Source organism: Nerophis ophidion, linkage group LG26 (genome assembly GCF_033978795.1).
Source record: "Nerophis ophidion isolate RoL-2023_Sa linkage group LG26, RoL_Noph_v1.0, whole genome shotgun sequence".
Classification (NCBI taxonomy): Eukaryota; Metazoa; Chordata; class Actinopteri; order Syngnathiformes; family Syngnathidae; genus Nerophis; species Nerophis ophidion.
Window position 1 is genome coordinate 9,477,602 of NC_084636.1, and position 17,500 is coordinate 9,495,101.

Below are 17,500 nucleotides of genomic sequence, written 5' to 3' on the forward strand. Positions count from 1 at the left end.
TCAGGGAGAGCGTTCCACAGACTGGGAGCAGCGCAGCTGAAAGCCCGGTTTCCCATAGTCCGTAGCGGTTGGAAGAGGTTAGCCTGTTTGGAGCGGAGGTGTCGTGTGGAGGATTTGGGGGTGAAACACAACTGTCTTGGTTTATGTTAGTTGGTTTATTTGTTTTTTTCTCTACAAACTCAAACAACTGAATCATTTTTGGCAGAAACTCGCAAACATGCGAAGACTAAATTAACATTAGATTAAGATAAAAGACATCATTCACACTAAAATCTGCATTTATATGGATGCATGTTGGAACTGAAGAAGCGGAGTGTTGTAAAATGTTAAAGGCTGTCTCTCCTCTTCTCCTGCAGAAGAAACGCTGCAAATCAAAGTCTTTGGACAAAGTGGAAACTCTGAAGGCGTCGGACCCTCCGGCTCCCCTCTTCAACGGTGAAATTAAATGCAACGGTTTCCACGCCTGCCTTCCACTCCCAGCCCTTCCTCAGCATCCTCCTTCCCCACTTCCACTGCCTCCTCCTCCTCCGCCGCCGCCTCCTCTGCCGGAGATGCCCTCATTGCCCCCCCGAGCCCCCACGGAGCTCCCCTCAGAGACCAGTAGCTGCAGCTCCTCCACCCACTCCGAGGAGTCCTTCGCCACCCGCCTGCCGCCTCCCTCGCCCGTCTTCTCCTCCTCGGGCCTTTGCAACGGCCACCGGCCGCCGCCCGCCAAGTCCCGCCAGGAGAGGCGCTCCACCAAACGGCGGAAGTCGCGGCAGACGGAGCTGACCTTCCCGCCCATGCCGGAGGGCGGCGTGGCGTCGCTGGCCAGCCTGCAGCAGCTGATGAAGGGCGGCCAGGGGATGGGCGTGGGGACCATCAGGGTGACCGCCGTCAGCGGACACGTCTGAAAAAACTTGGCATCCCAAAGAACCTCCTGTCGGCGTCCACTCCCTCAAAGACCTTTTAACGGTTACGTGCCTTTTATGAGCTTTTTTTTTAATGCTTGTGAGGACAAGACATGTGTGTGTGTGTGTGTGTTGTAGAAGAGCACACACACACGCTGTCGTTGTTCCCAACATGGCATCCACAAAGTATTCACGCGTGTGAGAGGAGCGTTACAAACTTCATGACTTTAGGGACCACTTTTTTTTTTTTTTTTTCTGTTTTTCCCCTCCCGCCTCTGTCAGTCTACTCCCGACCAGCTGAATGAAGAAAAGCAACCTCTTTTTAGCGAGGTTCCATTTTAAACATTTTAATAAAGTACAGCAGCAGCAGCAGCATCCTCGCTCATGTTTACTAATGCACACAAATCTGCAAAACCAGTTTTATTTATCTATTTATTGACGTCTCCAGTAATTTCCTCCCACTGGCTGGCCAGTCCCTGCATCCTGCAGCACCAACTTAAAGGAAAGCCCGCACATACTGGTACTCTTTTCAATCTTCACGCTGCTGCTGCTACTGCTTTCAGAAACTCTCAGTCGTCATTTTCCTCACTTAAACATTTTTTTTTTTTTGCCAAGTCAGCATCAGTGCCCATTTGCATAGTCTCTGCATTTTGTACCGTGTGCATTTTCTGAAGGGCTGAGTGTGGTTGATTCTGACCGAGGCTGGGAACTTACACATCACTACTCATTACAGGGTCCACTTTCTTTTCTCTACACTAACCGGGGTCCGCTCCGGCCCACTTTGCACGATATTTCCCCAACTGTGAAGAAGTCATTTTTTTTAGCTCGTGGAGTCTCCCGTCTTTCTGTGTGTGTCCCCCCGGTCATTGTTTTAAAAAAAAAAGAAGAAAAAAAAGGGAACGCCGCAGAAACACTTCTAATTCATCTTTTCTCCTATTCACTTTGTTTTAACCCTTTTTGAATGTGTATGACATGCTTGTGTGTGATCATGTGATGAGATTTGTGTCTCCCCCTCCCCCCCACACCTAAGAGATAACTCCCACCCTGGAGGGGTTCTCCAAGCGCCATGTGCACTTTTTGAAATAACTCCTCATGCCTTTTTTTTCTTTTTCTCTTTGTTTCTTCTCTGCCTTTTTAAATGTCAAGTGCTATATTTCAGTCTTTCTCTCGCTTTTGTTGCCTCTATTATCCTCTGAAAAGCTGCAAAGTGTTTTTTTCTTAGCAGGAGTGAGTTACTACAACAATGTAGTGCCATCTAGAAACTGTGAATTTATAAATAAAAACTTTTGTTGTCTTTCACTTTTATCGTTTGTCAACATCCCACAGGATCATGTGACGATGAAACGTCCTGGTGGAATTTTTAATTATATTGAAAAATTATTCAATATGATATTATTAGTTTACAAAAACTGTAGAAGGCACATTTGAACAAATATGCGGTGCCCGTGGGCACCAGGTAGCCCGTAAAGACCAGATGAGTCGCCCGCTGGCCTGTTCTAAAAATAGCTCAAATAGCAGCGCTTACCAGTGAGCTTCCTCTATTTTTTTAAATTGTATTTATTTACTAGCAAGCGGGTGTCGCTTTGCTTGACATTTTTAATTCTAAGAGAGACAAAACTCAAATAGAATTTGAAAATCCAACAAAATATTTTAAAGACTTGGTCTTCACTTGCTTAACTAAATTCATTTATTTTTTTACTTTGCTTCTTATAACTTTCAGAAAAACAATTTTAGAGAAAAAATACAACCTTAAAAATGATTTTAGGATTTTTAAACACATATACCTTTTTACCTTTTAAATTCCTTCCTCTTCTTTCCTGACAATTTTAATCAATGTTCAAGTAAATGTATTTGTTTTATTGTAAACAATAATAAATACATTTTATTTTAATTCATTTTAGCTTCTGTTATTTCGATGAAGAATATTTGTGAAATATTTCTTCAAACTTGTTATGATTAAAATGCAAAATAAAATATTCTGGCAAATCTAGAAAAATCTGTAGAATAAAATTTAAATCTTAATTCAAAGTGTTCTGGAAAATCTAGAAGAAATAATGATTTGTCTTTGTTAGAAATATAGCTTGGTCCAATTTGTTATATATTCTAACAAAATGCAGATTGGATTTTAACTTATTTAAAACATGTCATCAAAATTTTTAAATTAATCTTAATCAGGAAAAATATCTAATGATGTTACATAAATTATTTTTTTTAATTTTTTCAAAAAGATTCGAACTAGCTAGTTTTCTCCATTTTTTTCGGTTGAATTTGGAATTTTAAAGAGTCGAAATTGAAGATAAACTATGTTTCAAAATGTATTTTTCATTTTTTTTGTGTGTTTTCTCTTTTAAACCGTTCAATTAAGTGTTTTTTTCATTATTAATTCTCTACATAAAACCTTCCTTAAAAGGAAAAAAATGTATGACGGAATGACAGACAGAAATACCCATATATATATATATATATATATATATATATATATATTACAGGTTAATTGTGCAAAATGGCTATTTCTGGCAATGTTTTTAAGTGTGTATCAAACTGGTAGCCCTTCGCATTAATCAGTTCCCAAGAAGTAGTTTTTGGTTTCAAAAAGGTTGGTGACCTCTGCTATATATTATAAAACTTAATTACGTCCAAAAATGTATAAAATTGTCTCTCTAAAGAAACTGAAAAGTCAGTGTATGTTTTGGTCATCTTATTTTCATGAATTGAAATTGAAAAACAAAACACATTGATTTGACTTTAATTATAATATGGAAAAAAGAAAGTGCGGTTTATTCTTGTCGAAAAGTCATAACTACATCCAAAAAATAAATATTCATTTTTATCCAACAGAAATAACATTTCAATCAACAGACACAACAAAAGACCGAAACGCATGTTTTATTTCTTCCCGTGCCCCGACACCGGAAGTTTACTTTTTTCAAAGTAAAACCTGTGTGACTGTGACTCTGGCTAAAACGTATTTGGAGCCCTCCACCAAAATGATTTCAGACATGGCACAACGAAGACTCACATATACGGAAATCTTTGTGCACATATCAATAAAAAAATGAAAAACTTAAAAAAAAAATTTAAAGACAGGACCGCGGACTAACTGTAGATCCTATATTTGAACCAATAAGCTAAAATATTATAAAACTTAATTTCTCCCAGAAAGTATTTAAAATTGACTCCATAAAGAAACCGAAGGGTCAGTGTATGTTTTGGTCATTGAATTTTATTTCCATGACTGAAATTAAAAAAATATATATATATATAATAAAACGATTAATTTGACTTTCATTTTAAAATGCAAAAAATTAAATTACAAGACGCCTTTTTCGTGTCGGAGAGCAATAAGTACATCTTCAAAAAAATCATTAAAAATTTTTTTTAACAGAAATTAAAATCCCTAGTAAACAGAAACTGAAAAAAAAGACCGATAATGATGTTCATTTTTCATTTTCAGAGACCGGAAGTTTATTTTCAAAGTAAAACAAGGGATCATTACTTTTTTATCCGTGTGCCTGTGACTCTTGGCTAAAATGTATTTGGTACACCAAAATGATTTTAGACATGGCACAATGAAGACTGACGTATACAGAAATCTATATGCACATACCAGAAGAAAATGAAAAGTACCAAACCGGAAATAGCGATTTTAAAGAAAAGCTGTGCTATAGTTATTAAATCTATTGGCCTCCCCATTCGTGTGATATGATCATATGCATATATAGGGATCAGTCCTTGCATAATAATTTGGGTGTAAGGCTCCAAATACATTTTAGCACACGGGTACTGTAGTGTCCCCCGCTTTTACTTTGAAAAAACTTCCCGTATTGGACTGTTTTTTCCGTTTCCGTTTACTGGGGCTTTTCATCCCCCCCCCACCCCCCACCCCAAAAGGGACAAGCGGTAGGAAATGGATGGATGGATATATAAAATGAACATTAAAAAAGTTGTTTTGTATTTTGAAACAAGATTTAAAATAAACCAGTATTTTTTTTTTTGCTTTTTAATCTCCATTTATGAAAAGAAAGTTAAACCCTTCGCGTTATAGCTCGGTTGGTAGAATGGCCTTGGCAGCAACTTGACGGTTCTAGGTTCGATCCCCGCTTCCGCCAACCTAGTCACTGCCGTTGTGTCCTTGGGCAAGACACTTTACCCACCTGCTCCCAGTGCCACCCACACTGGTTTGAATGTAACTTAGACATTGGGTTTCACTATGTAAAGCACGTTGAGTCATTAGAAAAAAAGCGCTACATAAATAAAGTTCACTTCACTTCAAAAAAATTCAGGAAGATCTTCGCATGTATGTTGTTAAACTGTTACACCACAAGAGGGCGACAAAGGAGTAGTCAGTAGTAATGCAGTTGCGTCACACACTTCGACCCAATGTCAAACATTTCAAGAAGATTGGAAGGAAGGAAGTTAATGAAATAAAATAGAATAAAAATTTAAAATGAAATACGATCCATCACCAGTTTAGTATCGGTCTCGGATCAGCTAAAGTTCAGAAATGACAGCAGTTTTCGCCTATTAGGAGGTGGGAAGAGGTATTGTATAATATTGTAGCGGCTGTCTACAGGGTGTCAGCCAATGACTTCGGCTGGGGGGCGGGACTTCCGGGGAGAGATAGTGGTATTCAGTGATGTAAGACAGTGGTCCCCAACCACTGCCCGGTACCGGGCCGCGGCCCGATTGGTACCGGGCCGCAGAAGAATTTTTTATAAAAAATAAATAAATACAAAATAAATAAATGTTTTATTTTTTTTTTAATTAAATCAACATAAAAAACACAATATACACTTACAAATAGTGCACCAACCACAAAAAAGTCCCTTTTTCATGACAAAAACGTCCCTTTTTCATGACAAAGAAGAAAAAACAAAAAAAGAAAAAAAAAGGACCCCCCCCCCCCGGGCCGCAGGACAAATTATTAAGCGTTGACCGGTCCGCGGATAAAAAAAGGTTGGGGACCACTGATGTAAGATGAATTAAATGCTCCTGCCCAAATGAATTGCACTGAGTGGAGCGGATCACCACTCCAAGATGGCGGCCCTGCGTCTCGTCAGCGCCAGTACGCAGTCGCGCTCCATGCTGCTTCTACTTAGAATTTCCAACCACAGGATGTCGCTGTCACTTCCGGTTGTTTACTTTGTTTCTTCAAGATGGAGGACGAGTTGGAAGTTGACATCGAGGGCGACGAGTTTGATACTAACAAAAGGTAAAACTATTTTTATTTTTTTATATTTATTATTTCGTTGGATATTAGTGGCTATTCTCCCTGTTTTGCTTCTATTTCCGGCCTTTTTAGTTGCTTTAACTAAAGTTTAGCTGTCTCCAATGTTAGCTGCCCGGCACATTATTTAGTTACACCTCAATCGAACAAATCAATGTAACCTTCAGTTTGTGTACTATTTCATGTATTTATGATTTGAAAACGTGATTTTACTTTATTTTATGTGATGTGTACCAGTGAACACGGTGGAGCGGGTTTAGTACAGGAGCAGCTGCTGCAGTCTGCATGGAGTAGCGACGCGGGAATTCTTGTAAGTAAACAAACAAACACAAACATCAGTAAATCACTTTTGAATGTGTTTAATTTGCCATTGTGTTGTATTTGTGTTGTAGCCCTGGGAGTTGGACAATACCATCAGTGATGAAAACCGAGAGGCGATACAGAGGATGCTACTGGAGGAGCAGTATCCTTTCTCCCCATGACCCGTGGACTTAGACTTAGAGGCCTACTGAAATGAGATTTTCTTATTCAAACGGGGATAGCGGGTCCATTCTATGTGTCATACTTGATCATTTTGCAATATTGCCATATTTTTGCTGAAAGGATTTAGTAGAGAACATCCACGATAAAGTTCACAACTTTTGGTCTCTAATAAAAAAACCTTGCCTGTACCGGAAGTAGCAGACGATGTGCGAGTGACGTCACGGGTTGTGGAGCTCCTCACATCCTCACATTGTTTACAATCATGACCACCAGCAGCGAGAGCGGTTCGGACGGAGAAAGCGACAATTTCCCCTTTAATTTGAGCGAGGATGAAAGATTTGTTGATGAGGAAAGTTAGAGTGAAGTACTAGAAAGAAAAATAAAGACAGAGCAGTGGGAGCGATTCAGATGTTATTAGACACATTTACTTGGATAATTCTGGAAAATCCCTTTTCTGCTTATTGTGTTACTAGTGTTTTAGTGAGATTATATAGTCGTACCTGAAAGTCGGAGGGGTGTGGTGACCGCCAGTGTCACTGATGGAAGCCACGTTTCTCGACGAGACGAGGCGAAGGCAGCCGTTCGGGCCGGGGTGAGCTTTTTCCCCCCTCCTCCACGGTGGAAGCATCCCACGTTCAGGGGCGGCCGGTCGGAGGAGGCAAGAGAGTCTGCAGCTGCCTCTTTGACAGCTGCACAAGGAACGACGCAAGCTCTACGCTCATGTCTACGGAAAGAGCCGACTTATTACCACCATTTTCTCACCGAAACCTGCCGATTGACATGTGGTAGAGAACCATGTTCGCTTGACCGCTCTGTTCCATAGTAAAGCTTCACCTTCGGGAATGTAAACAAGGAAACACCGGCTGTGTTTGTGTTGCTAGAGGCGGACGCAATACACCGCTTCCCACCTACAGCTTTCTTCTTTGACGTCTCTGTTATTAATTGAACAAATTGCAAAAGATTCAGCAACACAGATGTCCAGAATACTGTGTAATTATGCGATTAAAGCAGACGACTTATAGCTGTGATCGGGCTGGAACAAAATGTCTGCTACAATCCATGACGTCACGCGCACCCGTCATCATTCCGCGACGTTTTCAACAGGATACTTCGCGGGAAATTTAAAATTGCAATTTAGTAAACTAAAAAGGCCGTATTGGCATGTGTTGCAATGTTAATATTTCATCATTGATATATAAAGTATCAGACTGCGTGGTCGGTAGTAGTGGGTTTCAGTAGGCCTTTAGACTTCCTTTTTATTGTCATTCAAATTTTAACTTTACAGTACAGATAATAGAAAATATTGTTGCATTAGCTCATTGTAGTGCAGGATAAAAAAAATCAATAAGATTACTGTACAGATAAATGTATTGCACTTTTGCATATGCATCCATGTTTATGGATGTATGTTATATTGTCTTTATATTCCAGCCAGTTAATCCATTTTTGGAGGGGAATTGAGGGGATTATTATGATGCGTTGAAGAGTTTTACGGCCTGAGGGAAGAAGCTGTTCTGTTACAGAGGCTCCGGAAACCTCTTTCTAGAGTCCAGCAGTCTTACCGCGCCTCTCTGTGTTTATACCAGGGGCATCAAACGTAAGGCCCGCAAAAAGGTTTTATCAGGCCCGCTGGATTAGTTTGCTAAGTATAAAAATGAGCCAAACGTTTTTTTTCATTTTTGAATGAAAGAAACTGCTGTTCAAAACATTTCCACTGGATGTTGCAATAACATTTATTTTTATCTTTGTAGATGATGCTACGTACGTAAAAAAAAACAAAAAACATGTTAGTGCACCAGTCGAGGAAAATGAGCAAACTACATAAATGACATCCTGAAATTTGATTTTAATATTATTTTTTTTATTTTGATATATTTTAAATGAACACCAATGAGTTGAATGATGAACATTATCATATAATTTATTTAGAACGTATGAATAACGACAAAAAAAGATAGAATACTATTAACAGAACCTGGAGGTTCTGCTACGGAGGCTGCCGAACCTCTTTCGAGAGTCCAGCTGTCTTACCACGCCTCTCTGTGTTTACACCAGGGGTGTCAAACGTAAGGCCCACAAAAAGTTTGCTAAGTATAAAAATGAGCCGAAATTTTTGAATGACATAAACTGCTGTTCTAAATGTGTCCACTAGATGTCACAATAGCAATTATTTGTATCTTTGTAGTTTAGGCTATATATGTAAAAAAAATTAACCACATGATGTAAGTGCACCAGTCGAGGAAAATGAGCAACCTACATAAATGACATCCTGTAATTTGATTTTGATGTCATTTTTTTATTTTGTTGGATTGGAAAATTAACACCAATGAGTTGACTGATGAACTTTGTATTTATTTTTAGAAAGTATAAATAACAAAATAACAAATAAAGATAGAATACTATTAACCGCAACATACAAGTGTAAAAAAAAAAAAAAACAACATTATGATTTGTACATGTTCAGAATGTGCTTGTTCTATTTTTAAGTTATCGTGCTGTGATTTTACAAGTCTGGCCCACTTGGGAGTAGATTTTTCTGCATTTGGCCCCCGATCTAAAATGAGTTTGACAACCCTGGTTTTTACAGAATGCTTTTTTCCAGTCCCATTTCATTTATTGCTGCATTCTAGTTTTGGCAAGGCTGAACAAAGTGGACCTAAGCGCCGTGTAGATACTATTTGAAAGGTCAGGAGATACCCGGTGATATTTGGTCGAGTGATGCCAACAGCAAGCCCAACCTGAAGAAGTAAGTCTTTTATACTAGTCATATATACATGATTGGAAATGTCATATTAAACCCATGAGCATTTTCAAATTCCTGCCATTAGAAGACTAAATAGTGCCAAATTGAATATTAATGTATTATTTTTGTTGGAGTTTGTTTGGTTTGAAACAACTGAAGCTTTTTTAGTAGTTTTTGTACTTTTTGACAATGTATTAGAAACACGTTTCAATGACATTTTTGCTGTTTAGGTCTACAGTCAAGACGGCAAGCTTCTCCTCTTCTCGATGGTCCAAACAGGAGAAAGACTTATTTGAAGAGGGACTGGTGTGTTTTTTTTTTTTGTTGGAAGTTTTAAAAGAAATGTAGCGTCACCTAGATAAAATCACGCCTAAATGTGAGTTGGTGTTTGTCGCCATAGGCTCAATTTGGACGAAGATGGACAAAGATCGCCAAGCTGGTGAGGAGTCGCACCGTCCTTCAAGTCAAAAGCTACGCCAGGCAATATTTTAAACACAAGGTGAGTTTGTTTCACTGTCAATATCTGGGTTGTTCTGGTTGTTCTGGTGTCAGAATTTCAATCATTCAGAAATATAATATACCTTATTTTTCGGAGTATAAGTCGCACCTGCCGAAAATGCATAATAAATAAGGAAAAAAAACATATATAGGTTGCACTGGAGTATAAGTCGCATTTTTGGGGGAAATTTATTTGATAAAACCCAACACCAAGAATAGACATTTGAAAGGCAATTTAAAATAAATAAAGAATAGTGAACAACAGGCTGAATAAGTGTACGTTATATGACGCATAAATAACCAACTGAGAAGGTGCCTGGTATGTTAACGTAACATATTATGGTAAGAGTCATTCAAATAACTATAACATATAGAACATGCTATACGTTTACCAAACAATCTGTCACTCCTAATCGATAAATCCCATGAAATCTTATACGTCTAGTCTCTTACGTGAATGAGCTAAATAATATTATTTGATATTTTACGGTAATGTGTTAATAATTTCACACATAAGTCGCTCCTGAGTATAAGTCGCACCCCCGGCCGAACTCTGAAAAAAAAACCCTGGATTTATAGTCTGAAAAATATGGTAAATTCTAGAAAATCATTTTTGAAATACAATTTTGATATTTTGTTTCATATTTCTTTGTACAAATGTTAAGCTTTTTTATTTTTATTTTGCACTTTTGTGTTTTACTGTTAGTTGAAGTACTTATTTCATAAAGTCAACCCGAGTAATACTGAAGTATTTTTTTTCATTGAAAATTACGTGAAAATAATTATAATGTGTGTTCATTACCGTATTTTTCTGACTGTAAGTCGCAGTTTTTTCATAGTTGTCACTGTGACATATACTCCGGAGCGACTTATGTGTGAAATTATTAACCCATTACCGTAAAATATCAAATAATATTATTTATCTCATTCGCGGAAGAGACAAAGAAAATGTCAGCAATCGTCACACACAAGTCAACCAATAAGAATTCGGCAGGCGAGGGTCATGGCAAAAGTGCATTGTGGGTCATGAAATGCTAACTGCTATATGCTACTGCCGTAGCTTTTAAAATTGGTAACTTATAAAAACTGAGAAGGGCTGAACAAAAATTGCACCGTAAAGGAAATCATGTACTGCAGATTACAAGCTGGACGTAGTGAAATATGCAGCAGAAAACGACAAGAGGAAGCGGCGCATACCTTTGGAGTTGGAAGAGTTGTTTAGAAGTGACATCGAGGAAGAAGATTTCATGGGATTTATCGATTAGGAGTGACAGATTGTTTGGTAAAGGTATAGCTTGTTCTATATGTTATAGTTATTTGAATGACTCTTACCATGATATGTTACGTTAACATAGCAGGCACCTTCTCAGTTGGTTATTTATGCCTCATATAACGTACACTTATTCAGCCTGTTGTTCACTATTCTTTATTTATTTTAAATTGCCTTTCAAATGTCTATTCTTGGTGTAGGGTTTTGTCAAATAAATTTCCCCCCAAAATGCGACTTGTACTCCAGTGCGACATATATATGTTGTTTTCCTTCTTTATTATGCATTTTCGGCCGGTGCGACGTATACTCCGAAAAGTACGGTGTCTATATATATATATTTTTGTTGGAATCGAAGTGAAGTGAAGTGAAGTGAATTATATTTATATAGCGCTTTTTCTCTGGTGACTCAAAGCGCTTTACATAGCGAAACCCAATATCTAAGTTACATTTAAACCAGTGTGGGTGGCACTGGGAGCAGGTGGGTAAAGTGTCTTGCCCAAGGACACAACGGCAGTGACTAGGATGGCGGAAGCGGGGATTGAACCGGCAACCCTTTAGTTGCTGGCACGGCCGCTCTACCAACCGAGGTATACCAAACATGGTGTTTTGTCTTTTTTTTTTTTTTGCAGGCTAAAATAGCACCCAGTGTTGGGTCTCCCTCCACAGTTCCTACGTCGTCCTTTCAGCCTGCTCGGCCCACCTCCAGCTGTACTGCCGCCTTGGCAAACACGGTGCGCATCGAGAGACTGGTTGGAGACGAGGATGAAGAGGTGGACATCACCGATGACGACGGCAACGAGGAAGAGACTGAGCGTCAGGTCAACAGTCCGAGCAGTCCGCAACCAGCACCTCCTCCATGTCACCTCCCAGAGGAGCTGGAAGATGATGAACAAGATGAGGAGGACAAAGCAGACTGCAAGCGAGTGGAGGCGGAGGTGAAAGAGCAAGAGGAGGTCAAAGGTGATGAAGCTGTGGAAGGGGAGAATGATGATGATGATGATGACGACGACGACGATGAGGAGGAGGAGGAGCTTAAGGCCCCTGAGCAGGAAGTCGTGTTGGACACGGAGATCATCAACGAGGATGAGAAACAAGCCATTCCTGAGTTCTTTGAGGGACGTCCTTCCAAGACCCCGGAAAGATATCTGAAGATCAGAAACTACATTTTGGATCAGTGGTACACCAGACTACACTTTTTAAATGTATTTTAAAGTGGCACCGACGCCACAAGGTTTAACATCTGTGTTGTGTCGCAGGCTGAAGAGCAAGCCAAAGTACTTGAACAAGACGTCAGTTCGTCCTGGCCTGAAGAACTGTGGCGACGTCAACTGCATTGGGAGGATACACACCTACCTAGAACTCATTGGGGCCATAAATTTCCACTGTGGTAAACCTGCACGTCTTTCTTATTAATTTTCTCCTTCAATACTTGGATTTTGTTTTGAAACCTTTTTTCACTGTGACCTTTTTTTAGAACAAGCGGTATATAATCGACCCAAAGTGGTAGATCGCTGCAAGCACAAGGAGGGTAATGATGTGCTGGAGGCCTACCAGCTCGCACAAAGACTGCAGAGTATGGTAGGTAGACATTTTTCTTTGAGTTTGCAGAGTACGGTATGTTGTTGGAAGTCTTTAAAGGCCTACTGAAATGAGATTTTCTTATTTAAACGGGGATAGCAGGTACATTCTATGTGTCATACTTGATCATTTTGCAATATTGCCATATTTCTGCTGAAAGGATTTAGTAGAGAACATCGACAATAAAGTTCGCAACTTTTGGTTGCTAATAAAAAAGCCTTGCCTTTGCTGGAAGTAGCAGACGATGTGCGAGCAACGTCACGGGTTGTAGGGCTCCTCACATCCTCACATTGTTTACAATCATAGCCACCAGCAGCTAGAGCGATTCGAACCGAGAAAGCGACGATTTCCCCATTAATTTGAGCGAGGATAAAAGATTTGTGGATGAGAACGTTTAGAGTGAAGTACTAGAAATAGAAAAAAAAAAAGAAAAGGCGACAGCTCCAAGCAGCGTTTCAGATGTAATTAGACACATTTACTAGGATAATTCTGGAAGATCCCTTATCTGGTTATTGTTTTAATAGTATTTTAGTGAGATTGTAAAGTCATACCTGAAAGTCGGATGGCTGCGGTGAACGCCAGTGTCTCTGAGAGAAGCCGAGGAGCCAAGATCACAGCTGCCTTTTTGAGCTGCAGGAGGAGGTCCCATAATCCACTGAAGTCTCCGGTAAGAGCACAATTTTCCCATCCAAAAACTTGCTGGTTGACGTAGAGAAACATGTTCGCTTGACCGCTCTGTGTTAAAGCTTCGCAACAAACAGAGAAACATCGGCTGTGTCTCGGTGCTAAAGGCAGCTGCAATCCACCGCTTTCCACCAACAGCATTCTTCTTTATAGTCTCCATTATTAATTGAACAAATTGCAATAGATTCAGCAACACAGATGTCAATCAATCAATCAATGTTTACTTATATAGCCCTAAATCACTAGTGTCTCAAAGGGCTGCACAAACCACTACGACATCCTCGGTAGGCCCACATAAGGGCAAGGAAAACTCACACCCAGTGGGACGTCGGTGACAATGATGACTTTGAGAACCTTGGAGAGGAGGAAAGCAATGGATGTCGAGCGGGTCTAACATGATTCTGTGAAAGTTCGATCCATAATGGATCCAACACAGTCGCGAGAGTCCAGTCCAAAGCGGATCCAACACAGCAGCGAGAGTCCCGTTCACAGCGGAGCCAGCAGGAAACCATCCCAAGCGGAGGCGAATCAGCAGTGCAGAGATGTCCCCAGCCGATACACAGGCAAGCAGTACATGGCCACCGGATCGGACCGGACCCCCTCCACAAAGGAGAGTGGGACATAGAAGAAAAAGAAAAGAAACGGCAGATCAACTGGTCTAAAAAGGGAGTCTATTTAAAGGCTAGAGTATACAAATGAGTTTTAAGGTGAGACTTAAATGCTTCTACTGAGGTGGCATCTCGAACTGTTACCGGGAGGGCATTCCAGAGTACTGGAGCCCGAAATGAAAAAGCTCTATAGCCCGCAGACTTTTTTTGGGCTTTGGGAATCACTAATAAGCCGGAGTCCTTTGAACGCAGATTTCTTGCCGGGACATATGGTTCAATACAATCGGCAAGATAGGATGGAGCTAGACCGTGTAGTATTTTATACGTAAGTAGTAAAACCTTAAAGTCACATCTTAAGTGCACAGGAAGCCAGTGCAGGTGAGCCAGTACAGGCGTAATGTGATCAAACTTTCTTGTTCTTGTCAAAAGTCTAGCAGCCGCATTTTGTACCAACTGTAATCTTTTAATGCTAGACATGGGGAGACCCGAAAATAATACGTTACAGTAATCGAGGCGAGACGTAACAAACGCATGGATAATGATCTCAGCGTCTTTAGTGGACAGAATGGAGCGAATTTTAGCGATATGACGGACATGAAAGAAGGCCGTTTTAGTAACGCTTTTAATGTGTGCCTCAAAGGAGAGAGTTGGGTCGAAGATAATACCCAGATTCTTTACCGTGTCGCCTTGTTTAATTGTTTGGTTGTCAAATGTTAGAGTTGTATTATTAAATAGAGTTCGGTGTCTAGCAGGACCGATAATCAGCATTTCCGTTTTTTTGGCGTTAAGTTGCAAAAAGTTAGCGGACATCCATTGTTTAATTTCATTAAGACACGCCTCCAGCTGACTACAATCCGGCGTGTTGGTCAGCTTTAGGGGCATGTAGAGTTTGGTGTCATCAGCATAACAGTGAAAGCTAACACCGTATTTGCGTATGATGTCACCTAGCGGCAGCATGTAGATGCTGAAGAGTGCAGGGCCAAGGACCGAACCCTTTTACTGTGTAATTATGCAATGAAAAGAGACGACTTTTAGCCGTGTGTGGTGTGTGGTGCTGGGCTAACATGTCCGCTACAACTCGAGACGTCACAAACACGCGTCATCATACGCATCATCATTCCGTGACGTTTTCAACAAGAAACTCCGCGGGAAATTTAAAATTATAATTTAATAAACTAAAAAGGCCGTGTTGGCATGTGTTGCAATGTTAATATTTCATCATTGATATATAAACTATCAGACTGCGTGGTCGGTAGTAGTGGGTTTCAGTGGACCTTTAAGTTTTGATGGAGGAAATCATGATGGCTAAATCGGGGCGGTATAGCTCGGTTGGTAGCAACTTGACGGTTCCAGATTCAATCCCCGCTTCTGCCAACCTAGTCACTGCAGTTGTGTCCTTGGGCAAGACAGTTTACCAACCTGCTCCCAGGGCCACACACACTGGTTTAAAAAAAAAAAATAACTTAGAGGGTTTCACAATGGAAAGCGCTTTGAGTCACTAGTGAAAAGCGCTATATAAATATAATTCACTTCACTTCTACATCCACAAACGCTAATAATTGTTATGCTTATCTGAATATGAACAACTTCTGGAAATATATGTGGTCCTTCTGCAACTGTCTTTTGCGCTGTTTGAAGAGGAATTCTTCTTGTTTCAACTCCGCTTAACAATTCGGTTCTTTATCCGTTCTCTTCTCGATTCTTATTTAGGAAAAAAAAGAACAAAAGGGCGGATTAGCATCAATTTTGTTTAGTTTAGAGCAGGTGTGCCCACACTTTTTTCAGCAGGCGAGTTACTTTTTAAATAACCAAATTGTGGTCAAAAGTTTACATACACTTGTAAAGAACATAATGTCATCGCTGTCTTGAGTTTCCAATAATTTGTACAACTCTTATTTTTTTGTGATAGAGTGATTGGAGCACATGCTTGTTGGTCACAAAAAACATTCATGAAGTTTGGTTCTTATATGAATTTATTATGGGTCTACTGAAAATGTGAGCAAATCTGCTGGGTCAAAAGTATACATACAGCAATGTTCATATTTGCTTACATGTCCCTTGGCAAGTTTTTTCTGGAAAGAAGGCGCTTTTGGTAGCCATCCACAAACTGCTGGCAAACTTCTTGTTAAATTTTTGACCACTCTTCTTGACAAAATTGGTGCAGTTCAGCTAAATTTGTTGGTTTTCTGACATGGACTTGTTTCTTCAGCATTGTCCACACCTTTACGTCAGGACTTTGGGAAGGCCATTCTAAAGCCTTAATTCTAGCCTGATTTAGCCATTCCTTTACCACTTTTGACGTGTGTTTGGGGTCATTGTCCTGTTGGAACACCCAACTGTGCCCAGGACTCAACCTGCGGTCTGATGATTTTAGGTTGTCCTGAAGAATTTGGAGGTAATCCTCCTTTTTCATTTTCCCATTTAAAGCACCAGTTCCATTGGCAGCAAAACAAGCCCAGAGCATAATACTACCACCATGCTTGATGGGATTAAAGGCCTCACCTTTTCCCCTCCAAACATATTGCTGGGTATTGTGGGCAAACAGCACAATTTTTGTTTCGTCTGACCACGTAACTTTCCTCCAGAAGGTCTTATCTTTGTCCATGTGATGTCAGATGAAACAAAAAATGAGCTGTTTGGCCACTAGCTTGTGGATGGCTGCCAAAAGTGCCTTATTGCAGAGAAACTTGCCAAGGGACATGTAAGCAAATACTAACATTGCTGTATGTATACTTTTGACCCAGCAGATTTGCTCACATTTTCAGTAGACCCATAATAAATTCATAAAAGAACCAAACTTTATGAAAGTTTTTTGTGACCAAGTATGTGCTCCAATCACTCCATCACAAAAACATAAGAGTTGTAGAAATTACTGGAAACTCAAGACAGACATGACATTTATGTTCTTTACAAGTGATCGCGACTGGATGTCATCTTTGAAGCTAACTCATGTGTGTTATAGCGGACCAGGAAGCGGCGAGTGAGGGACATGTGTGGAAACTGGTGTGACTCCAAAAACATGGAGGGACAGACCTATGAGGTTAGTGCACACCCATCCTAGAAATGCATCCAGCGTGCAACTACAGCGGTACACATGGTTATGCTTGTTTTTGTTAGCATCTGAGCGCAGAGGAGCTCGCTTTGCGTCGAGAGCGGCTGGCGATGCAGCCTAAAGCCTGCAAGATGTCTCGACACAAAGGGTCTTTTGATCCTTTCCAGCTCATTCCATGCAGGTCCTTTGGAGAAGACGTGCAGGTCAGTCATGTACATTAAACAACATATTGTATGAAATATTGCATTAAAATGCTTTTCTTTTTATTCTGCAGGAGCCATTCCGCGTCATTGTGTGTGCTGAGACGCTTCTCATTATGGACATGGTAAACACACACAAAAGCTGAAAACAAAGTATTACAGTAATGAACTCAAAATATTACAAGACAAATGTGCTAATTTTTTAAGTGAGCTAGGAAAAAAGAGTGAAGTTGTAGCTTTACGAGAACAAAGAAAGTTGTATTATTA

The 17,500-nt window shown here is 40.1% G+C and overlaps 2 protein-coding genes across 5 annotated transcripts in view; both read left to right on the forward strand.

Annotated features, from left to right (window-relative positions):
• The window catches only part of suco (SUN domain containing ossification factor), a 128,071-nt gene extending 125,882 nt beyond the window's left edge, over positions 1–2,189 (forward strand). For all 3 annotated transcript variants that reach the window (XM_061888602.1, XM_061888603.1, XM_061888604.1), the window contains one exon: positions 357–2,189. In XM_061888602.1, coding sequence (XP_061744586.1) covers positions 357–893 — 537 coding nt within the window. In that variant the 3' untranslated portion in view covers positions 894–2,189. The remainder of the gene's footprint in view (positions 1–356) is intronic.
• A 3,824-nt stretch (positions 2,190–6,013) lies between these two features.
• mysm1 (Myb-like, SWIRM and MPN domains 1) overlaps positions 6,014–17,500 on the forward strand; it is a 17,832-nt gene continuing 6,345 nt past the window's right edge. For both annotated transcript variants that reach the window (XM_061888486.1, XM_061888484.1), the window contains exons 1-12: positions 6,014–6,102; positions 6,355–6,427; positions 6,510–6,580; positions 9,272–9,346; positions 9,574–9,649; positions 9,744–9,842; positions 11,741–12,288; positions 12,368–12,498; positions 12,586–12,689; positions 16,944–17,021; positions 17,099–17,236; positions 17,308–17,358. In XM_061888486.1, coding sequence (XP_061744470.1) covers positions 6,047–6,102; positions 6,355–6,427; positions 6,510–6,580; positions 9,272–9,346; positions 9,574–9,649; positions 9,744–9,842; positions 11,741–12,288; positions 12,368–12,498; positions 12,586–12,689; positions 16,944–17,021; positions 17,099–17,236; positions 17,308–17,358 — 1,500 coding nt within the window. In that variant the 5' untranslated portion in view covers positions 6,014–6,046. The remainder of the gene's footprint in view (positions 6,103–6,354; positions 6,428–6,509; positions 6,581–9,271; positions 9,347–9,573; positions 9,650–9,743; positions 9,843–11,740; positions 12,289–12,367; positions 12,499–12,585; positions 12,690–16,943; positions 17,022–17,098; positions 17,237–17,307; positions 17,359–17,500) is intronic.